Below are 25050 nucleotides of genomic sequence, written 5' to 3' on the forward strand. Positions count from 1 at the left end.
CAACGATTGCAGGGCTGTATTGAAACTCTACATGATTAATGAGATCTATCAGCTAACATGTCAATTCAGCTCAAAACAAAACTCAGAGCCACTTCCAAGCAAAAACTGTGGAGTGCCTTTCAGTGGAATTACATGAAAACTAGTGCTGTCAAAGTTAAAGCGTTAACTGATGAATTAATCACAAAAAAATGAGCGCATTAATCATGAATTAACGCGGATTAATCGTACTATTATTTATGACCATAGATTATCCTTTAGCGTGACAGCGGATGGCTACGTTTAAGGTAGCACAGGTTGTGTTTGAGCAACAAACCTAAATACATGCATTCAAGTAAAGCAATTAATAAATGTTTGCATATCACATTTAGAATATTTGTTCATGTCAAAATATTGGGGTCATTTTTATTTTATTTTAAATTATGCAAGTCATTAACTGATTAGGAAAAAGAGGCCTGTGCATTGGATCAACATTTTTTGAAGACGTCCTAATAACATTAAATGATGTTCATTTATATGAAGACATAATGATTTCTCCCAATAATCAGAAAATAGACTATTATCATACGCAACACTTTATTTCTATTTAGTCTTCACTTCCATTTTCAAATGATCACGTCTGCAACATTCCTATAGGAAATCACAATGCAATGACCATTTATGGTGTTTAATCCTGTAAACAGGGTGGGTAGAATAAGAATAAGGCCATTTTTAAAGGTGCATTGTGCAGTTTAAAAAGGCAACAGTAAAGCTTTCTTTTTACACCAAGCATGCTCCACCAATGCCCAGATGAGTACAAAGAGCCCTGACTGTTTTACTCTGACTGCATCTATCAGCTTTTATCTTCCCTCACACGCCACAGTTTCTTTGGGGAGGTGAGGGGCGGAGTTTTTCTGACCTCATTTGAAGTCATGTCTTCGTTTGTCAACTGTGGCTGTCGCTTTAAGATCGTGCACGTGCTCGCACGCGCACCATGAACGAGCCTGACACAGATGTTGCAGTTACGCTTTGGGCCAGAGTCGCAAGTAAAAAAAAGTGACACACTGCACAAAGATCCTTTAAAAACAGGAAAACACCCAGCTGTAATTAAAGCGACAGTGTGTAGAATTTTTGCCATCTAGTGGTGAACTAATAGAATACAACGACCTAAGTTTGAAGCATGTGCATTTTGTAGCTCACACATAATGGTGTTTCAGATAGACAGCATTTTGCAATTACCAATTACTATGTTTAATAAGTCCTACTGCTTTGGGTATCTGTAGCAGAAAGATGAAATAAGTCCGCCTTCCGTAAGGTGTGACGCGACCTGTGTAATAAAATTTGCGATTACTAGACCTATGATTTTTTTTATTACATTGGTGTGATAGAACATAGTTTTTTGTGTGTGTGTACATTATTGAAACTAATTAACAATTTCATGCTTATGTCACAATTGTCAATTGCAGGTCTAATGCTGCATTCCGGGACAAGAGGAAGGTGGGAAGTCGGACTTTTCCGACTTCAAACCAGGAAGTGTGCATGGGCCCCATTAAACTCAAAGATCCAAGAGGGAAAAGGACACCTACATCACAGATTGGCTTCAACCATTTACAAGAACAAATAACAAATAATTTATCGTAATCAGCCATCTTTGTCGTTTACCTTTGCCTCACTTTGAGGTAGGAAGTGGGACAATCCAAATGGGATCATTCCAACTTCCCACCTTCCTCGAATGCAGCATCAACTCAGTGAAAGGAAGCTCTCCGCGCATTGAAAAGCAATGGACTTTAGATCGTTGTCATTAAATTTTTGAGGATTATTTCAATTGACTACTACAACAATCTGTCTGGTTTGTATGCTAGTCATAGGCAGAAGCAATACAAGTATGCCGTTTGTTTTCACTTAAATATCACAAATGCCAGGATGGTTGGAATTATCAATAGTGGGTTGTGAATGAACATTGAAAATTTGAAAAATTCTACACACTGACTGTCCCCTTAAGCAATGTGGGAGATTACCGGTATGTGTATACCTGGGTCCACAAAATGTCAATCCAATTTCGTGTCAAACAGTGAAATTGCTGTTTTTGGTTGTGCTCATTTTTTCCAACTTATGCTAATGCATGAGTATTGGGTAGGCGTGGTAAATTTTTAACACAGTTTTGGGGTTAAAATACCCCCCCACATACACGCACAATAAAACATAAACACTCTCTAGTCCCTATAGCGTCAAACATTTACGTTACATGAATATTCATACAATAAAGGAAAGAACATGATGAACTCGCCTCTCAGCAGACATGCATGTTGTGGTGCATGCGGTTGAAAGTCTTCCAATAAGCACCCGGCTTGACATGTAAATGAAAGAACAGTTTCAGTTTCGTTTTAATGCTTGCTTGGCTGAGTAGCGGGCGGGGCTGCAAACGTCTATGCTATAAAAGCAAGACGAATCTCCTCTCGTCAAACACAAAGAGGTTTCCGTTTGGGTTGAGAGAGACAGAGAAGCAACTGTACCTACACCTTTGGGATAAAACTGAAACAAAACGGTAAGACTTTACGTGCTGGATATCCACATACGCGGTGACTTTTTTTTGTAAATAAACGTTTGCTTTGTAGCATTCTCGCTGTTAAGTGGATTTGGAAAACGATCATAGCAGTCAACTTCAAAGTATCCGATCAAAATTGGATTCTATGATTGTATAGATATTTTATTTGTATCGCACTGCAGCTCACATCATGAGCACTCACAAAATAATCACACACATTTAACATATCTTGCAGTCAGAGTAAAAATACCATTAAAATAGTTTCGAAACAGTTAATGCGAGAAAGTCAGTTGACAGAGGCTCGCTCACAGATTTATAATTTAACAGTTGTGGCTTTGTGCAAATTTAGCAATTTCATAGCTCTGGGGACAAAGTAGGCTGGTGTCTCACATGTCAAATACGTTAGGGATTCACTTACTTTTTGATTCCTCACTAACTACATCTGCATGATCATTACCAGATGTATCAAAAAATTGTGCCTGTGCCAAGATTACAATGATCTGTTCAAACTGGCAGTGTAGTGAGGCAGATTAATCGATTCTCATAAGAATCGCGATTCTCATTTAGTACGATTCAGAATAGATTTTAAATGTCCCAAAATCTATTTTATTTCAATTATTTTATACTGGCTTACCTTTGTTTGTGTGTGCCTTTATTTGGAGCGCTGTTCATGTTGTACCCAATTTGGCCACTTCGGGGCAGTGTGGTTCCACGCGGTCTAATACACTGTGAAGTTGTTGCCACATTAGAGAGTAGAAGAAAAAAGTCATGATCAAGTTATTCCAATAAAAGTTGTTTTTTTGCAGTGTGGAGCCGTTCTTTTGAGTGATAAAAGTGCCGCGAGTAACGCGCTAATTGGCATTAGCGAGTCAGACGGGAGTAGGTCATTACAATTCCTTGCACATCTATAGATTGAAGCAAAAATCATTGTCAATCAAATCATTTTGAATTTAAAAAAATCGTTCTTAATAGAAAATCGATTCTGAATCAAATCGCAGACTCAAAAATCGGAATTGAATCGTGAGACATTCAAAGATTCCCAACCCTAATATATATATATATATATATATATATAATTAAATGTTGAGGTATGCAACTTTTTTAGAACAATACATTTGAATTTAATATATTACAACTTAATTATTAGTAAATTTTTTGAGAAATTGTTAATATACTGTCATCCATGACATGTGGTTTGTTTGTCCGTATTGACCACCTCCTGTTGTCTCTTTTAGGGTGCCACCGTGGTGGTCCAGAAATGGGAGCGGGTTTGGGTCCTCCTGGAGGATGGTAGCCAACAGCGCGGCAGACGGCAAGCATCACTTGTCAGGCTCTTCGAGCTCAGAATCTTCTGAGTTGGAGCAGCTTCGGCAGCGCGCCGTTCCGAAACCTAAGCTGAAGTGTGCGTCGGCGCCATGCAAGTACCTGACCCACTTCCCCACGTTCAACTGCAAGGAGGACTGCCGGATCATCACGGACACAGCGGCCCAGCTGGAGCTGAGCGGCTTCTATTGGGGTCCTCTGGGAGTGGAGGAGGCCCACCGCATGCTGAAGGACGCCCCGCCGGGCAGCTACCTCATCCGGGACAGCCGGCAGAAGGACGTTTTTTTCACGCTGTCCTATCACGCCAAGAGCGGGCCGGTCAGCGTGCGCATCGACTACAAGTGGCAGAAATTCTCCCTCGCTGGCAACGAGCGCACTTTCCCTTCTCTCTTTGCCCTCTTGGAGCATTACACCGACTCTCCCAAGAGGAGCCTGAGGGTCCCATACAGGAAATGGGAGCCCACACTGCAGGAGCTTTGCAGGAGGCGCATCATGGAGCTCAGCGGCGGAGGGAGGAACGTTTCGGAGCTGCCCCTCACCAATGTCGCCCAAGGTTTCCTCTTGGAATTCCCTTACAAGTTATGACAGTATTATGCTTTCGTTTGACTGTAACGCTCTCATCAGGAGGCTGCCACCGAGAGAACATGCGTGGTACTGCACCATCCTCCAATGACTCCACTTTAACGCACACAAACTGTTTTCTGTGGATAAGGACACACAAATCCAGAGATGATGATGTGGAAAAAGACTACTTGGAACGCATAGGAAGTGGAAGCACCACAATAATAATAAGAACAATACTGTGCACTTTCCTCAGTACTTTTTGGAATGACGAGGCATGGTGGAAGGTGCGCTTGAAAGCAGGCGCTCCTACCACGTGATTTAATTCTGTAGCCCACTACAATACTCTAATATTACCAGGAGGTACCCTCTTTAGTTCAGTTATGTCTGCCAGGCAGACTCATTTGTCAAAAACTGATATTTTATACAAATATTGTTTTTAATTTAAACAAAGTGCATGCATCATTGTCTTGACTTGTCTTTTTTTGTGTGTGTGTGTGAGAGAGAGAAATTTAGAGTAATAAAATCACCAACTGTCAAAGGACGGGGTTGGGTCAATACAATCATCAAAGTGTGCCATCTGTGGAGTGATAAGTGGGTGTGGCCACTTTAGTAGTAATGAAATAGACACGTTTACCAGAAACAGGAGCAGCTGTGACACATTACGAGTAAGGCGTGAACTCAACAGTATTATGAATGAAAGCGGAGTCAGATTGAAATCTCATAAGGAAGTGGGACATTTTGGGCGCTTGCGTCTCGAGTGGAAAATGTCAAGGTTCATTTTGAATGGGCAATTTTTTTACTGTAAAAGGCTGAATGGAATCCAATAAGACAGCTGAAAAGATTAATGTATGCCTTATCCTTAATGTATATTTATAAGCGTTTAAACAAGGGGTGTCAAACATATGGCCCGTGGGCCACAACCGGCCTCTCGTAAGGGCAGAACACAGCTGCTGTTTTTCACTAAACTGTTGCTAATTTTATCCACTGGAGAGTGCAATGACGACCACTTAAATGACATTCTGAAATTGGGTTGTTGCTAAGTACATTCACTGCCATTGACGGCTATAGACGTGAAAAATGTATTTGAATTATTTCTATTAGTTTCACTTTTTATACAACTTTTGTTAACAAGAGTATGAAAACCTAGAAAAAATGTATTGTAAGTTTAGAACAGATATTAAATTTGTAATTAATCGGGAGTTAACTATTGAAGTCATGCAATTAATTACAATAAAAAAAATAAAATTTAAATCATTTTTTAATATTTTCTTTTTTGTTTGATTACTTAATTATTTAAACTCAAGATTAATCACAAATTTTATATCTGTTCTATATGTACAATAAAAAAAAATCCTAGGTTTTCATACTCTTGTTAACAAAAGTGGATTTTTTTTTTTAAACTAATCTACAGCCATCTATGACAGTGAATGAGTTAATACAAACAGTTTACACTCGTATTTTGTTAACAAATTAAAAATGACACATTTTACTCATTCACTGCCATAAATTCATTAAAAAAAAAGATTGTTAAAAATTAGGGGCAAGAGGCGGTTATTTAAAAAAAAAATTGTAATTAATCGCATGACTTCACTAGTTTACTCACAATTAATCACAAATGTTATATCTGTTCTAAATGTACAATAAAAACAATTCTAGGTTTTCATACTCTTGTTAACAAAAGTGGGGGGAAAAACTAATAGAAATAGTTATAATTATTTTTTTTACGTTCATAGCCGTCAACGGCAGTGAATGAATTTTAAAAAAAAAAGGGAAAGAAAATATTATTACAAATTTGGGGCGTCAGGCAATTAAAGTGTTTAATTGTAATTAATCTCATGACTTCACTAGTTAACTTGCGATTAATCACAAATTTCATATCTGTTCTAAATGTACAATAAAAAAAATCTAGGTTTTCATACTCTTGTTAACAAAAGTGGGGGAAAAAACGAATAGAAATAGTTATAATTATTTTTTTTTACGTTCATAGCCGTCAACGGCAGTGAATGAATTTTTTAAAAAAAAGGGAAAGAAAATATTATTACAAATTTGGGGCGTCAGGCAATTAAAGCGTTTAATTGTAATTAATCTCATGACTTCCCTAGTTAACTTGCGATTAATCACAAATTTCATATCTGTTCTAAATGTACAATAAAAAAAAATCTAGGTTTTCATATTCTTGTTAACAAAAAAGTGAAAAAAAACGTTTAACTAATAGAAGCAGTTTAAATTTATTTTTGACGTTTATAGCCGTCATTGGCAGTAAATGAGTTAAGAATGTACATAATTATTTTGATAAAAAAATATATAAATAAATATTTTTGACCTGTTGTTAATTATAGACTATTAGGCCACAGACATACTGATCCAGCCCACTTGAGATGGCCACTGAATTAAAATGAGTTTGACGCCGCTGATTTAAACCAAATTATTACTCAGACTGAGTCAGACATGAAAATTGTCATCTGACTTGTCTGAGGAGAGCTAAATCTAGACTTCAGTGTAACTAACAAGACTGGCAAAAATAACAAAGCATAGTTCACTGCTCACCACAAATGCCACAGAGGAAACCGCCATGCACAGTTTGGCAAAATCATCTGGGAATACCGTATTGTCTGTGGCACTACAAAATACTCCCACAAGTGCCAACCACATTGACCATCCGCCAATGCGCACACACAATCACAAATGTTATTTTTATAATAAATTCAATCCGTGTTGCCAAAAGAAATACCGTGCTACAAAAGCTTGCGGTTCAGGGAAAGGGTGGGGGTACTGATTTATGTCCAGCACAGTACAAACATGTCTTGGGGAAAATGAGACACTCAATTTGTACTAAATCTCTTCCAACGGTCCTTACAAGACTTTTTCAGTTCAAGTAAGCATCATACAGATTCACTCTAAGTTTTAGTGATTTTTTTTTTTTTTTTTGCCTGAATAGGACACCAATCAACCACAGACAGACAACCATTCATACCATCATTGAGTCAGAGCTGAACCCACGCTGTCTCTCTATTAGTTAGGCACTGCCTTATCAGTGACTGTTAAGAACATTCTGGTTGAAACAAATTGGACGTTGATTTGGTTTGGGAGGAGAACATTAATTGCTCTTTGTCAGGAAGAAACGTCATACTGCATTTTTGATAACGTCATACTGTCATTTGGCGTGCATCCCCAATCGTATCTTTCTTTATCTGTTTGGTTGATCTTCGTTTATGAGCTCACCTTCTTGTAATTCTCCGAATCGCAAGATGATGATACTAAATAATTTGAAGTCATTGCATGCCTTGCGAATTAAAGGGTCATCATTTGAATTAGACTGTTCCAGGGTGCCTCGGCATCTCACAGCCATGCCTCTTTAAGGACAAGCGATAAAGAAAATAGATGAACTATAGTAAACAGGATCAGATTTAAAAGTGAAGCAAGATGTGTGTGTGTGTTTTTAGTCCTTGAAGCAGAAAGATTGAAAACGTTTCCATTGAGCATGATGGAAACAAGATGTTCTGTGTTGGCAGCATTGAACTTGACACTCGACAAGTGTTGGGAGTTCATCTAACGACGCTCTTATCGGACACGGGATCACATTTTGTGTTTATCTGTTCCCTTAACTGTTTGGAATCAACGCAGTCAAAAACTTCCGTTTCATGGTGACTCCACAGTAGCATAGTACTGATATATGTGCGCACACACACACGTCATCGGAGTGCCCGGAACACGTTCACACGTGCACACAGACTTCCTTGAAAACAGGAAGAACGATGATTAGGAAACACTTTTGTCACCGTTTACTGACACGCGTGCGCAAAGCAAACACGATCTCCGCTCACTGACATACATTCACTTTTGACCTTTTTCATTTACAAACATGCTGCAGTCTCAGTGTTGTTAGGTAGAATAATTTATTGCAGCTCTTTATTTATTCATCTGTTTCAAAGTCATTAACAATACTTACATGTTTAAAAGGCAGAAGCATTTACAGTACAGCGCGCGCGCGCGCGCGCGCGCGCACACACACACACACACACACACTACAATCAGATACTAAATAATGGCAGCTTGTCATGGCATTTTCAGGTAGATGTTGTCAAGGCGACACATCTTCAAGATGGAGAAGAAAAGTGACTCCAGAGCATCCATTGAAATGCTCTTTTTTTTTTTTGTCATTTATTTAAGCATATCTTCACGTTCACCCTGGTGCCATTTACAGCAGCAAGATGAGGGGAGTGGTGGAGGAAGTATTGCTTTACATTTCTCAATTACTAATTCAACTGTGAGGAATTTATGACGAAAAAGTCAGATCATGGCACAGAAGAGGAGAGATGACGCCGGAAAGTCAAAGATCTGTTCATACAAATAAAGCCTTATAAGAGTGAACTACACCCAAGTTAATGCCACAATAGGGAGGGCATAGTGCGTTACATTCGTTTTTGACCTTCACAAAAACTTCTGTTTATTGCCGTCGTGAAGATCTGATCTGCAACAACTCAAAATGTTCAATAATGGCGATGTTGATAGCCACTGTAATTACACCAGATGTGCATATCTTTTATTTAGTGGTAATGTGAACTTTTGTGATAAACCTTTGCTATGCTTGCCATCCTTATTTGTTGGTTCTACGGATCTTAGGTCAGCTCTGTGAGGGCGAGTCAACCAGATACATTCAATATAAAAGATGGCTTCATGTGAATCTAGGAAGGACAGAAGAGCAACTCCAACATTGAGACCACATATAGTGGTGCGCTGCTAATCATTTTCTCCATTCGTGTTCTTTCATATGATGCTGAACAGGCTGCTGCGTTTCATCTTAATGTGCCTGCCGGCTTTCCAAATAAAGCACATGACAAGGAAGCATCCAGAATTCAAGATGACTTGCCCAAAAAACTTTTCAACTGTCAAACACATTCCAGGAAGTTGGCTGGGATTATTATTATTATTTATTTTTAACTACTCTGATTCTGAATGTTTTGAATCTACTTCTACCTGCAGGGCCACTATTTGAGTGGGGACACAATGTTAGAACTTCACATTTGGGCTAATTAAGACGTAAGCAGATGCAGCACACATACAGTACATCCATGATGAATGAATCCTTTGAGTCTGCACACATACAATAGTAGATAAAAGGCTTGGGCAGCAGTGTGTGTATGCGTTCATCACAAAACGCCAGTGGCTATGTGAACATAAAACATAAAAATAGATCCGATCTTTTAAAAGCCTCACATCAGCAGTAATGTGTGTGACAATCCTGTCAATCAGGAGTAAAAAAGAAAAGAAAAAAAAAGCTGCTGGTTACACGCTTCGGCGCGTGCTAAAACCTCATGTGGGTGAAACCGATGAACCCAAATGTGCTTTGAGCCTTGCACCAGTTCTGTCTGTGTGAGTCTTTTCCATAGGAAAGGCTGAAATGGCCTTTTCAGGTTGCAGCATGGGAACAGCCTGCAGCCAAGCCAGGCGGTTCGGTTCAACATGTCTGGGTTGAGTGTGAAATGTGCTCAAGTGCACCAGTGAGAACGTGTGTCCTTAGTCTTATTCGGCTGAGTCAGGTGCTTCCGTGTGCTTTTCTCCATCTTCTATTTGCTCCACCACCCGCTGAGGTGAGTCTCTCCCCACAGAGTTCTCACCCTCTGGTTCATCTTCACCCAGCGGATCTTCCACCGCGTCATGTGTAGGTATCAACATTTCCGTACTTTGATCCTCTTTTAACGTCCCATCTGTCTCAGTTTGCGAGACTTCCGCCTCTTTCTCCTCATCACTCTGCTCATCCAGTCTCATGAGAAAGGGGGCGGGCGCAGAGAGGGGATTGGTGCAAGGGTGCAGGTGCGGCGAGTCCGCAGGGGGCAGCAACGTCAGCGATTCCACGCTCAGGGTGTCGGCGTTGCTGTCGGTGAGGAGGGAGATTGTGGGCTGGGAGGCCGGGGTGAGGCTGGGGGCCAGGGTCGGCGGCGGGCCTTGGGTCGACGGGGCGCTCGCCACGTCCCCGCCGCCTCCCTCGTCTTCTCCGCATGACGAAGACGGAGGGGTGTTCTCCAAAAACGTGCCGTCATCTTTGGGTGGGAAAGGAGACCATTTTAGTGTTTGAGATGATTAACAATCCTTTCACTTATTTTAGCTTCCATTAAAGAATAACAGAAGCCAGATAAATGGTTGAACAAAACAAAATAATAAAAAAAAAAATCCTGCTGAAACTGTGCATGCATACAAATGCCGTATTTCATTTTTCTGGTTAAAATGAAATTAGACGAATATTAAAAAAACAAAAACAAAAAAATTAACAGCATTAATTACAATAATATATTAATAATATTATTGTTAATCATTTAATGATTCCAATGTCTACCCCATACTTTGTATATTGTCGTTTTCCCCTTTACTTTGACCTTAAATGAGGGCACATTCATTTGACTTTATTATGAAATAGGTTACACAAATAGCGCAAACATTTTTTCAATTAAATAAAAAATAATTTCAAAGTAAGAATTCCAGTTTTGATGTGTGATAGATTTTTTTCAGAAAATCACGGCTTCAAAATCACTCACAGGGGTTTTGAGCATGAATGACCTTTTTATGGTCATGTTACAGCATCAGATTCAAGTCCTGATTTTGACTCTGACCGCTCCAAAACCATCACTTTAATCCCCCCCCCCATCTCTCTCTCTCCCTCTCTTTAACTCTACCTCTTCCTGCCCTCTACCCATTTTCTGGTAAAGAGCAGTATTCATGGTTCCATGAATCACAACAAGTTGTCCAGGTCCTGAAGGAGTGAAGTAGCCCCAGACCCTCGCACTACTATCATGTTTGACTGTTATGATCTTTTCTGAAATACTGTGTTACATTTACACTACAGTAATTTCTGGACTACAGGCCGCTACTTTTTTCACTTGCATTCGACCCTGCGGCTAACACAAAGGTGCGGCTTATCCATCAGATCAAAAGGGGGCGCACTATAAAGGAAGCGCAAGAGCGTCAGGCAGAGCAAACACAAACCAAGTGAGCCCAAATACAGTAGGAGAGACAGAACGAGGGAGAGACAATTTGCGTTCTCATTATGGAAAAGAAAGTAGCGGGACCCCGGTGCTGTAACATTAAAAACACCTGCGGCTTACAGTAAATTGGGGCTTATGTGTGTAACAAACTCTAGTATTCCCCCAAATTAGCTAGCGCGGCTTATAGTCAGGTGCGCCTTATAGTCCAGAAATTACTGTAGATGTAACGAGACACACACCTTCCGAAAATCTAAACTTTCAGCTCCTCAGTCTATAGAATATTCTCCCAAAAGTCTCGGGAATAACTCGGATGTGTTTTTAGAAAAAGTAAGATGAGCCTTTATGATCTTATTGGTCAGCAGAGCTTTTCGCCTTGGAACTCCATGGATGTCATTTTTGCCTCGTCTCATCCTTTTTCATTGAATCATAAACACTGCCGTTAACTGAGGTGAGGAAGGCCTGTCGTTCTTTAGATGTTGTCATGGGTTCATTTTTTTGTGGCCTCCTGGATGAGTCGTCACAGTTTTCTTGGGTTCATTTCTGTAAGCTGGCCACACTTGGGAAAGTTAACCACTATTACCATTTAAAAATAGCATTTTGTCTTTAGTTGGGTTATCTTTGTCTGTTCTTTACATTCACAGTTGGTGACCTTAAACAGAGCGGCATGCAAATATGTGTGAATTTTACACAAATTGTGCTCTAAAGGAGTCTCATCTTACCCCTGTGTGTACTTTTACGTGTGTCTCGACCTTTCTGAGGAACGTATATGTATGACTTTTTGTACCTGTGGGGCTCTGAGCTGAAATGGTGCTCGTCGTAACAGAGTCGCATCGTCCTGTGCTTCCACTCCCACTGGAGGGAGTTGAAGGGGAGGAGAGAGGAGACGGGGTGTGTTGCGACACACAGTGAGCCACCGCGAAACCTGTGCACGATGCACATATACATTAACACACAGATGCTTGAGACACTGATTAATATGAGCTGATCATCACAATCTGACCTGGGACTTTATCAACTGAGGCGAAGACCGCTCTGCTGGCCGTGGGGTCATTGGCCGCTCGTCTGGACTGCTCATAAAAACGGAACGGGAGACCGCCGGGGGAGGCGTTGGCTGGCTGTCCGAAACCCAGCACCTCTGTCGTACTTGGCTGCACAGGCAGGTCCAAAAGAGCTGCGTAATGAGATGTGACAGAATGTACGAAGTACAGCAACTGAACTGCAAATGCAAATCAATTAAAACAGACTTCTGTTAAGCTATAATACACAAGTCTTGGTGCCCAGTAAATGTAGCAACCAAATCAAATCAAAAAGTTTGCAAAAATGAAATTTAACAAGCTCCTCCCTGTTCACACGTTACTGAAAGCAGTGCATGTCAGCGGGGATGCGCTATAAACTACGGAAGTTGATCAAATTCAACTTGTAGGAAAAAAACAGCAATCTGTCAATTTGAACTCATCGATGAAAACTGAAAATCCATTCATCACGCTGACCGACTGTAATTTACCACGAAACAATTTGGTTCCATTTGGTAACATGACCTTAAATAAAACTATTATATGTCTTTTGAATACCATTGACAAATACATCAGAATTGAAGGAAAATATACAGATTTTGGACCATATGAAAAGCCTTTCACTGTTACAATTTGTAAATAAGTTGTATGTTGAAGTTAAATGTGTTCCATATAAAACTGTTTTGCAACAAAAAGAAACACATTACACCAGTTCAGAGGGTTCAGTAGCTTATGAATGAACAATGATTATATTTGGGCATTACATTTTTTAGGGTAGTGGAGGTTATAGTATTTAGTTATCGTAAGTCACATGGCCCAACCCCATTCTCTTTGATTAGATGTGACTAATAAAATTCCTCAGCGTTTATTGCTACTTTTTAAGTACTGGTTTGGAACAAAAAAACGTTTGGATGTTGAACAATGCTGGCTTAGATAAAGACTGTAATTTTAGCACTCAGAAGTGCCACAAAAAAAAAAGGCAAGAGGTAAGTTTGACGTAGTACTGAAAGTACCTGACTATTAACAGAGAATAAACCTGATTAAGGCACTGTGATTACAGAAGTGCTCTTTCACTTTCTTTCTGCTTAATGCCATTCCTGTAAAAAGCTGATTGTGACGTTAAGCACTTTATTGCATGCTCACCTGCTATTCTCTGCATTTTCATGCGCCGGGCTTGGATGCGACCTTTGGCTAGCCTTTGCTTGGCGATGATGCAGCGGATGTGGTCGGCAAAGATAAAGTTAGCCTGTAGGATCGGCAGCGGTTTGGCATGCGGGTTGGAGCTGGGCTTATGAATAACTATGTTTAAAGCTCGGCTGTCATCTTCAACACCGGACACCTGCATGTCCTGGTGGTGGGAGAAAAATATAAATATGGGGATTTGTAGGTGAAAATGAGAGGGCAAGAGAAAGCATGGAAAGAAGTTCAAGTGGAAGAAACAGACCAATAAAGAAAAATGTAAACAAGTTGGAGTGCAGTGTTCCCCTACTATGTATCATGGTTAATTGTTTGCAATTCTGCTATATCGCACATTTTTATTACTATTTACCTGGGCTTGACAGTACCTTTTTTTTTTTGCCCACCAGCCACTGTGGCTAGTGGCTTCCTAGAGTTACGAGTCACTCAGCCTTATTGGCCACAATTGTGATGCTGAATAAAAGGGGTTGTGTGCAACCAACTTCTGTATTCGATAAAACAGTTCAAAGCACTTGAGAAAACTACATGTAGTCAAATTATTCTTGCCAAAGTCAACACCACTTGGAACCTACTTAGAGAAGGAATTGCAATAAATACAATTGGACAATTGCTTTCCTCCCCTTTACATCAGTTTTTTTCTCCTCAATACAAATTTCTCTTTGTGCATGTTTGTGCAAGTGTGTGTGCGTACGGGTGTGCGTGTTTTTCTAAAAGAGGAGGACATGAAAGCACCAATGGGCGATTATAGGCAACATAGGATAAAATGGTACGCTTAACAAAGCAGTTATAAAATGCTGTTAAGCCAGTAACGTTTTAATCAGCTGACACACACTGACATATATTTCCCATCGGGATGTACTGTATATGGTCTACTTGTTGGGTACCACGGGTTAAAGGTGTCTCAAACTCAAATTATATGTGGTCTGCTGAAGATAGAGTCTGGATATGTGATTAAAAAGAAGTACAGCCAGGCTTTTCCCCCACAGCGTGTTATTAGCCCGGCGGCCCACTAGGCTTTCCTTGCACCCCCACCAGGCTAAAATTTGACAATTAAAATACATGTAATTTAATTCTTTCACCAGTCATGAAATGAATAAAAATAAATCAGAATCAGGAAAAACACACCTCTTCGTTTTGACAGTACACACACAGATACACAGAGACAAGGAAATACCTGCAATAGGCCAGCAAACTTGACGACACCCCATCCGAGGCGTTTGGTTTCTGGTTCAACCAAGCTCATCTGATAAACATCTACAGCGAGGAACCTTTGAGCCTGGCCGCCATCTTTACTGACCACCATACATGCTATCAAGTCGCTGTTGTCTGAAAAACCGACATAAGCACGTTGTTAGCCTAACTGCATAATTGTCCAAATCATTTTTGACTTTCTGTCACAATATCAACAAAAACCACCAATTTGCTAGCTAAATATTGAGTTTCTTTTTTTTGAGGGTGATGGGGTTGGGGGCTGGGTTGGTTGTGCTGTGAGCCTCTTCAGCACCACCACTTATTGAAAAACGACTCGGAACAGATAGTATTAATAAATGTTGGTTTTACCCATTTTGAAAGGTATTTAAGGGGGTACTTTTTGCTGGATACTCATGTGTGACGCTTGTTGCAAGAGTTCAGCACAGTGACTCAGCAATGAGTACTACGGACACACACAAAGGACAAAATGTTTCTACCGCAATGACATATAATGACATCTCGAGAGTCTTACTTCCTGTTAACCCCCCCCCCCCACCCGAAATAAAAAAATAAAAACAAATTAAAAAATACTATATAAATAAAATAGAAGCATTAATTTCAGTTTTTCATGTTTTTTGAAAAAAATAGCAACAAAAAAAATCCCATTATTTTAGGAGTATTTTAGGATCAGTTAGCCGGACAGATAGAGCCTTGATAAAAAGCTTGTTGTCTGACAATGTATTGGGTTACGTCAAAGCCACCGAGAAAGGTGTCACCTGAACCTTTCACACAGAAACAAACAACGGAGGTGTTGTACTCCCTAAATGTAACTAACAACCACAAAGCCACTTACATGACTCTTATTTAGTTTCGAGAGCTGTTAATTCCTAAGAAAGACTTTTGCGGACAGTTCACCAAATGACATAATACAGGACATTTCACTATACTGAGGAATAGTTTTTGTCAGTTTCTTTTTTACTGCGTGTGGTGCAACCTTCCCTCTTTAAGCAAATCTACTACACTGTAAAAAATGCATGTAGAATTAACAGTGAATTTCTGTAAGATAGTGACAAACTGTAAATATAAAAACAATGAAGCATTGTGTAATTTACATTAACATATAGTAAACTCCGAACCAAACACAACTGTTGATTTGACAGTAAGAAAATGTTAATAAGATCACATCTTTAGGAGAATTCACAAATTACTGTAATTTAAACACAGATAAACTGTAAAACAAACAACATTGGGATACAGTTAAAATTACATCATAGCAGTGTTAGAATAACACTTTCGGTCAGTAGGTTCTTTGGTACATTTTCTTTATGCCAAAAGAAACATGCATAGGGATAATTTAAGTGACCAGTAGTTACTGTCATTCACTGTTTCACATTGAGCACTTTTAGAGCTTGAAAATGGCACGATCCAACATTAACAATGGCTCGATGGCACATACTTGTTAAAGCTGCTGCATACCCCACTGATGCTACATGCAATTTTGCCACTAAGTCTCCATGTGTCAATATTTCATCCACAGGTAGGCCTACATATATACAAACCCAATATCAATGAAGTTGGGACTTAGTCTTAAATATAAATAAAAACAGAATACAATGATTTGCAAATCATGTTCAACCTATATTTAATTGAATACACTACAAAGACAAGATATTTAATGTTCAAAGTGATGAACTTGTTTTTAGCAAATAATCATTAACTTAGAATTTGATGGTTGCAACACGTTCCAAAAAAGCTGGGACAGGGTCATGTTTACCACTATGTTACATCACCTTTTTCTTTTAACAACATTCAAACTGAAAACACAAATTGTTGAATCTTTGTAGGAGGAATTCTTCCCCATTCTTCTTTGATGTACAGCTTCAGCTGTTCAACAGTCTGGGGTCTCTATTGTTGTATGTTGTGCTTCGCCAATAACAGTGTCAATCAAAAACTTTGTATTGTTGTGCCGCTAAAGATTTTGGGTAAATATATTGGCAAGAATCTGATTGTTGGCTTACAGTAATTTCTGGACTATAAGCTGCTACTTTTTTCACTTGCATTCGACCCTGCGGCTAATACAAAGGTGCGGCTTATCCATTAGATCACAAGGAGGCGCACTGTAAAGGAAGTGCAAGCGCATCAGGCAGAGCAAAAACAGTAGGAGAGACAGAACGAGAGCGTGACAATTTGTGCCCTCATTATGGAAAAGAAAGTAGCGGGAACCTGGTGCGGTAACATTAAAACACTTGCGGCTTATAGTCGGGTGCAACTTATATGTGTAACAAACTCGAGTATTCTCCAAATTTACCTAGCGCGGCTTATAGTCAGGTGCGCCTTATAGACCTGAAATTACCATATGTGCAATCAAGATTTGGCTGTATACAAAACGTTTGGACACTATACAAATTGTGAATAAAAACTGAATGCAATTATGTCGAAGTTCCAAATTTCTATATTTTGTTCAGAATAGAACATGGAGAACAGGACAAAAGTTGAAACTGAGAAAATGTATCATTTTAAGGGAAAAATATGTTGATTGTAAATTTCATGGTGCCAACAAATCAAAAAAAAAATTTGGGACAGGTAGCAATAAGAGTCTAAGTCAATTGCACGTATAAAAATAACAGCTGGAAGACCAGTTACCATGACTGACGTCCATTGGCAACTTGACTGGAGTATAAAAAGAGCTTCTCGGAGTGGCAGTGTCTCTCAGAAGCGAACATGGGTAGAAAATCACCAATTACTCCAATGTTGCGCAGAAAGGTTGAAGTAATCATCATCTACAGTGCATAACATCATCCAAAGATTCAGAGAATCTGGAACAATCTCTGTGTGTAAGGGTCAAGGCCGAAAAATCATACTGGATGCCCATGATCTTCGGGCCCTTAAACGGCACTGCACCACAAACAGGAATGCGCACTGTAAGGGAAATCACAGGAAGGGCTCAGCAATACTTCCAGAAAACATTGTGGGTGAACACAATCCATCGTGCCAGCCGCCGTTGCCAGATGAAACTCGACAGTGCAAAGAAGAAGCCATTTCTAAAGAAGTTGAAGACGGTCTTCTGCCCAGATTTAGTCATAACGGTTTTAATTTCCTTATTTCCTCAGTAGAGCTTTGTGCAATTTCTGCCAGGTGCCGTCATGACTGGGACCTCCTCTATTTCCACAACAATGGGCCATTGTCTGTGGTTGAAGTCAATGTGTAATGAATGATGTCTTTAAAAGTCTTATCTCATGTCTGGTGAACTCCAGGTGGGCTGTTTGCTGGGGGCTTTGTGGTACCGCCCTTCTAGATAGTATAAGAATGTTGTAAGTGTCTGAAATCTTTGCACTTGTGAGAGGCTGCAGCCATTGTCTGGAACTCACTTGTGCCCGGAATATTCTGTAGAAATAAAAGCTTCGAAATAACTGTTCATCGATCTCCAGCCTGCATTTGGATAACCAACATTCTCACTACCCAGAAGAAAATGAACATGCGGAGGAAAAGATCTGCCTCCTAACAATGTGCAGGCGTTTCTCTGGGCCAGGGGTCATTTAAAATAGAGTGTGGCAAAGTGGAAACCCGTTTTGTGGTCAGACGAATCACGATTGGAAGTTCTTTGTGGAAAACGGGACGCTATATCATACTGACTAAAGAGGACAAGGACAACCCAAGTTGTTATCAGCACTCAGTTTATAAGCCTACATCTGTGATGGTATAGGGTTGCATGAGTGCGTGTGGGATGGGCAGCTTCCACATCTGGAAAGGCATCCTCAATGCAGAAAGGTATGTTGAGATTGGAGAACAACATATGCTCCCATCCAGGCATCATCACTTTCAGAGAAGATCTTGCAGTTCTCAACACGATAATGCCAGACCACATGCAGCACCAATTACAACATCATGGCTGCGTAGGAAAAGGATCCGGCCGGGTATTGGAATGGCCAGCCTGCAGTCCACTTCTTTCACTTCTAGAGCACATTTGGCGCATCATAAAGGGGAAGATACAACAAAGAAAACCCAAGACAGTTCGAGAGACGCGTGTTAGACAAGAATGGGACAGCATTCCTATTTCGAAACTTGTCTCCTCGATCCCCAGACGTTTGCAGACAGTTGTAAGAAGAAGAGGGGATGCCTCACAGTGGTGAAAATGGCCTTGTCCCAACTTTTTGGAGATTTGTTGACACCATGGAATTTAAAATTAACATAGTTTCCCTTAAAATGGTAAATGTTCTCAGTTTAAACTTTTGACCTGTTCTCTATGTTCTATTCTGAATAACATATTAAAATTTGGCACTTCTACATAATTGCATTCAGTTTTTCTTCACAATTTGTATAGTGTCCCAACTTTTTTGTAATTGGGTTTGTATACCTGGGGTAAATTTTTGTGTTTGTATGTGACTTACTGAGGTCTAAGACATCATCGGTCTTAATAAGATCTTCAGGTCTGGTAAGAGGCAGCTGTGTCTCTGGTTCTCCTTGAAGCTGCAGTGATAGTGACCGCAGCATGAAAAACACACGTATGGCCTGAGGGTAGTGAGAGCATCCACACAAACACAAAGGAGAGAGTTACCAGTAGTTACCTTATTTGAGATACACAGAACCAACAAAACTATAAAGAGAGTTTGTGTGACTTGACATACCCTCCGTGTCTTCTCCACATCTCCACAAGGCAACCTCTTGACAAAGTCAATGCCAGTCAGAGGTGTGCCGGTGGGTGGCAAAAGTATGGAGGCATCCATCATTAGGTACTCCACATTCAGCGGTTTACTCTGAAATGATAAAGCACCGCAACCAGACACACTTAAACAACAGCAAAAATACACTTTCCAAACAGCAGGCTATTTGTTTGTGAAGCAAAGAAAACAAAAGCCAACACACCGTCATACTCCTGTATTCGTCTTCAAACATGTCCAGAAAGATCTCCTCGCCCTGCAGTTCAGTGAATAACACATATTTTAAATCCAGAGTATTAAAAGGCAGGCCAATACATTTTGTGGACTGTATAACAAAGAAATAAGGGGCTTAGGTCCAATATAATCCCAAACTTACATCGCTTTTGTTAAGTGGTGAGTTACTGCACAAGTGAATTTGGGTTCATAAGGGGCTTTTCCACCGCCGGAACTTTTGGAGAACTTTTCAATTTACCTTGGTAAAATTCAGTTTGCGCGTTTTTTCACTAACAACTAGGGGTGTTAGAAAAAATTTGATTTGGCAATATATCGCGATATTACAGCACGTAATTCTCGAATCGATTCGATATGCGGCCGAATCGATTTTTAAACATACATTTTTTATGGGAATTCTTAGCAAAACGTCTTACTTAGGGTTAGGATTCACACATTAAGCATGGAAGAATGTTATATTAATAGAACATTAAGCCTTAATATTTGATTAGAGTGCTGTTCAAACATGAAACAGACTACAACCTGTTTGCTAAATGCAGTGGCTCAGTTCTGAGCCTGAATTTTCAGATAAATACATTTTCATACAAATCTTACAGTGTTCATGTACAAGTTTACTGATTAGTATTTTCTAAATTTGAGTTTAAAAAAATTGCAATAATCAATTTCTAGATTCTTATCGGGATTAATCTGTATTGAATCGAATCGTGACCTATGAATCGTGAAACGACTTGAATCGCCAGGCACTAGGCAATTCACACCCCTACTAACAACAATTTCCGGGGCTCATCAAACTCATACGTCATCAAACTCATTTGAATAAATTACCAAGAACTCTAAGATGCAATTTTATGCGGAACTTTTACAACCAAGAACTCCCTTTACCCGGAACTCAAAGATCTTGGGCTTGTTGGTGGAAAAGCAGCTATAGTCATCTCAAGTTACACTTAACAAACAAAGTCAATTGCCTAGTGTTGTGCTGAGACCTGCCCTTTGCAAATTTTCCTTTTCTTAATCCTCGAGATCTATTTGTAGATGATTCATATAAGGGTGTTGTCCAAGATGGATTTACAATTCATATTTCATACTGTGGTGCTTCCAACTTCTGGGTGAGAATCGCAGAGTAACTAAGATGCAATATTATTTTTAAGTCTATTAACTCCTTGCAAATGTATCATCCAAAAATAAAAACGTATATGAAGTTATTTAATACAGCACACAAATGTTTTCATCACTCTTTTTTTTCTATGCCAACAGCAAGCGTTGTATGTGCATGTTGAATCTTTTAAAATATTTAAGCTCATTTCAAAACCTGCACAAAGAGAAACAAGCCAGGTCAGCCTTACGTCTTATTGTTTATCGCAGTTTTTGAAGAGAGTAAGCATGTTATCATGTTTTATAGTCTTCATCAATCATAAAAATTGTGGTAAAATTTTTTTTTAACCGACTGCTGTGTTGCTATGGTTTACAATGCTTAAGATAACTGTAGTAATTAAATCAAAAAGAGAAAGCAATCGAAGCAGAGAAAGTAAAGTCAACGAGTGTATAATAAACTCACACACACTAATACATTTTGCTGCCTTGTGTCAAGCTACCAACATCAGATGGTGCTGGGAGGGAACAGTGTAAACAGTGCTTTACTTTCAGGTCGGCAGGACGTCAATGTACAGTAATAATTGTGCACTGATTGAAGGTGTTCCAGTGTGTGTATTAGGTTTCGCAATCACCTTGTAAAACCGGCGCAGTAAGTGCAGACTTTCCTCTCTCGCCCCCTGCGTACATGACACACAGGAAATATCAAACAGATGCAAATGACATGTAAAGTATATGAGCACAACTAGTTCTTATAGTCAAACATACTTTACAATACAGTATATATGTACAGTAGGCCTATATAAAACTTTTGGAAATAAACAACTTCTAAAAACATACTTAGAGGTATACTGTATAAAATATTTAATTGAAATCGTATTAAAAAGGCTTTTATTATTATGATTTGTACAATACTTTTTTTCATTAATCAAGAAATAAAAGCTCAATGGAATATTAAATAATAGCATACCAGAACTACCCACTTTAATCCCTGCAAATCAGCAGTCTTATAGATGAGTTGTGTATGTATGCTGCTACGCCCATCACAGGCAGACAGATGCAAAACGTTTTACCACAAATGGATTTGTATGTTCAAACACATCTAACATCACACGTGTCATTCAACAAACGTCAGCTGCTCTGTTGCAATCAATGAGTGAAAGGCAAAAGGACTTTTATAAAGATCTTCCTAGTGTAAAATGTCAATAATGCAAATACCTAGCCTAGTTTAAAAGCACAAACATATAAATAATCAGCATCTGTGATGCTGAATTAAAGTTTTTGGTTTTGGCTGGAGGAAGATAAAGGGTTAAATATGTTTCTTGCTTTAGTAGCGTAATTTCCAGACTATAAGGCGCATCTGACTACAAGCCGCGCTAGCTGAATTTGGGGAATAGGCCTACTTGAGATTGTTACATGTATAAGCCACACCCGACTGTAAGCCACAGATGTTTTAATGCTACCAGCACATCAGTATATAAGGGTTCCCACTACCACAGAGGGGATTGTTGGGACATACAGTATATGACTGTTTGGGAACACAAAGCGCCCCTTTTATTAACATCTGAACAGCATTTCTGAGGTGAACAAATAATACAGTGCACGTCCTGCAGTCACAGTAGTACAGTATAGCAACAAAACAAAATTTACAGCACTTGAAGAGGCAATAACGTCAAATGGCTAAATGAAATCCGTTTTTAAAAGTGCTTGCCTGTAACACGGTAGTATAACAAGGCTGTACAAATATACATTACTGTAACAAAAATAACCAGCTATAGCAGAAAAGTCAGTAATTACCGGTAATTCTCATGCCATTGCCCTCTTCCTCAGTGTCAGAATCGAACAGGTTGATAGCCTTTAACGTACAGATCCTTTAAAAAAAATTAGAATATCACGGAAAAGTTCATTTATTTCCATAATTCCATTCAAAAAGTAAAACTTTTCTGGTTTATAGATTCAGGGCCTACAATTTAAGTGATTTCAAGTATCCATTTGTTTATTTTTACATTATTTGGGCTTCCAGCTCATAAAACCTATGAAAACAGGATTAAAAAAAAAAATAGAATACTGTTAAGAAATCACCATTTACTTCTCAGAAAAAAGAAAGAAATTAAGATCACTTAAAATCAATCCAATTTCAAAATGATATGTCAATCTTTAATACTTGGTTGGAAATCCTTTTGCCTTAATAACAGCCTCAATGCGCCGTGGCATTGAGGCAATCAGACTGTGGCATTGCTGGGTTATGAAAGCCCTGATCTCCTTGATGGTTGCAATCAGCTCTTCTTTATCTATGTTTTTGGGTCTGGTGTCCCTCATTTTCCTCATGATAATTCCCCATAAATTCTCAATGGGGTCCTGCAAATTGGGTGGCTAATCAAGCACTGTGATGGCATGGGCATCAAATCAGGTTTTGGTGCTTCTGGCGGTATAAGCTAGGTCCCGCTGGAAGATGAAACCTGCATCTTCATACAGATCCTCAACAGGGGGAATCATGAATTCCGCTAAAATATTCTGGTACTGTTGCTGTGACCTTGGATTTAAGGAAGCAAAGTTTACCAACAACTGCACTGGACATTGCACCACAAATCATGATCGACTGTGGATAATTCACGCTGGACCTCAAGCAGCTTGAGTTCTGTTCCGCACCCGTCTTCCTCCAAACCCTTGGACCTTGATTCCCGAATGAAAGGCACACTTTACTTTCATCGGAAAGGAGGCCTTGGACCACTCGCGAACAGTCCAGTCCTTCTTATCCTTGGTTTAGTTGAGACGCTTCATACGATGGCTCAGGGTCAGAAGTGGCTTGACCCGAGGAATCAGACTGTTGTGCTGTGACTCCTGCCTCATATCATTCTTTCTGTATCACTGGACAAATTCTTGAATCTGCTCTGTTTGATAATCCGCTGAAGCCCACGGTCATCTCTTTTGGTGGTACCTCTTCTTCTGTCACGTTTTGCCTTTCCATGAGACTTTATGCTTTGATGTGCTTGGTCACAGCAGTCTGTGAACGACCAGCCTCCTTGGCTATGAATGTTTGTGGCTTACCCAGCCTATTGACACCCTATCAATTATGTTCTTCTGGCCAGTTGTCAGAAGTTGACTGCAGTCTTCCCTATATTGAACCGAACAGAGACATTTGAACCAAACTGAATACATTTAATGACACCTGGGGAATCATGTGTAGATGCTTTGAGTTTAGTAGATGACACTCAGTTTTAAAAAATTCATGTCCTGCAAAATGTGGGCGGATTTCTTAACAGTATTCAAATTTTTTGAAATCCTATTTTTGTGGATTTTAAGAGCTGGAAGCCCAAATTATGTAAAAATGAACAAATTAATATTTGAAATCTCTTCAAATGAGGGCCCTGAATCTATAATCTATGGAAGTTTGACTTTTTGAATGGATTTATGGAAATAAATGAACTTTTCCATGATATTCACATTTTTTGAAAAGGATCTGTAGATGCAGCATCTTATGCACTTCCCCATTTCTTTTCCAAAATGAGGGCGCAAACTGTCTCGCTTTCGTTCAGTCTCTCATACTGTATTTGGGCTCACTTGGTTTGTTTTGCTCTGCATGGCGCTCTTACGGTAATAATGCTAATCATCCCTGCCTAAGGTTTTTTTTAAAAGACGAATTTAACAACGGCACCAATTTGCCAGTTTGCAATTTTCGAGACACAAGTTAAGTCAACAGGGTTGCCATCCAGGCCTTTATTTCCTCCACACAGGACAAAAGAGGCCCTTATGAGAAAGTGTCCTTTTTGCTCAGCGGGACATAGACCTGACTGTCATCCGCAGAGCACTGAAAGCAAACACCATGCTTTCTTAAGTTGGAACACAGAGGCAGCAAATACAATAAAAACATCTGGGGCCCCAAAATGTAACCCATGTGTGAACACCATACGACAAGTGGGGCAGAGCGGGAATCAGAGCAACCAAGGCTAACACAAAAAGGTGTGTCTGCCAAATAGGATCTAAACCACTCTAGAGCGCTACCACTAAATATGCTCACCTGGTGCTGCAAACGAGCCAACATTACACCGTGGTTCACTATATTGAACGCTGCAGTGAGATCCAACAAAACAAGACACAGACTCCATTCCAGTGTCATTAGCCAGGACGATGTCTTTAAAAACTCGTAACAGGGCTGACTCTGTCTAATGCAGCATCTTAAAACCTAACTCGAATTCCTCCATGACGTTATGTTCATCCAGGAAAGAAGACCACTTTTTCACTTTTTGCAATAAAAGGCAGATTGGAAATAGGTTTACAATTCC

At 39.6% G+C, this 25050-nt stretch overlaps 2 protein-coding genes across 3 annotated transcripts in view; one reads left to right on the forward strand and one right to left on the reverse strand.

Annotated features, from left to right (window-relative positions):
- Positions 1-2355: 2355 nt before the first annotated feature.
- socs1a (suppressor of cytokine signaling 1a) lies at positions 2356-4867 on the forward strand. The gene is made up of 2 exons (XM_086077288.1): positions 2356-2521; positions 3757-4867. The coding sequence occupies exons 1-2, from the start codon at positions 2364-2366 to the stop codon at positions 4427-4429; spliced, it is 831 nt and encodes a 276-aa protein (XP_085933414.1). The 5' UTR covers positions 2356-2363; the 3' UTR covers positions 4430-4867.
- Positions 4868-8281: 3414 nt separating this feature from the next.
- Positions 8282-25050, reverse strand: part of clec16a (C-type lectin domain containing 16A) — a 34278-nt gene continuing 17509 nt past the window's right edge. For both annotated transcript variants that reach the window (XM_086060396.1, XM_086060380.1), the window contains exons 15-23: positions 21403-21447; positions 19653-19703; positions 19415-19543; positions 19178-19298; positions 14773-14924; positions 13545-13749; positions 12389-12559; positions 12173-12310; positions 8282-10449 (exon numbers count right to left, since the gene is read on the reverse strand). In XM_086060396.1, coding sequence (XP_085916522.1) covers positions 9932-10449; positions 12173-12310; positions 12389-12559; positions 13545-13749; positions 14773-14924; positions 19178-19298; positions 19415-19543; positions 19653-19703; positions 21403-21447 — 1530 coding nt within the window. In that variant the 3' untranslated portion in view covers positions 8282-9931. The remainder of the gene's footprint in view (positions 10450-12172; positions 12311-12388; positions 12560-13544; positions 13750-14772; positions 14925-19177; positions 19299-19414; positions 19544-19652; positions 19704-21402; positions 21448-25050) is intronic.

Source organism: Leptonotus elevatus, chromosome 1, assembly GCF_054856555.1.
Source record: "Leptonotus elevatus isolate MCC_2025b chromosome 1, RoL_Lele_1.0, whole genome shotgun sequence".
Lineage (NCBI taxonomy): Eukaryota > Metazoa > Chordata > Actinopteri > Syngnathiformes > Syngnathidae > Leptonotus > Leptonotus elevatus.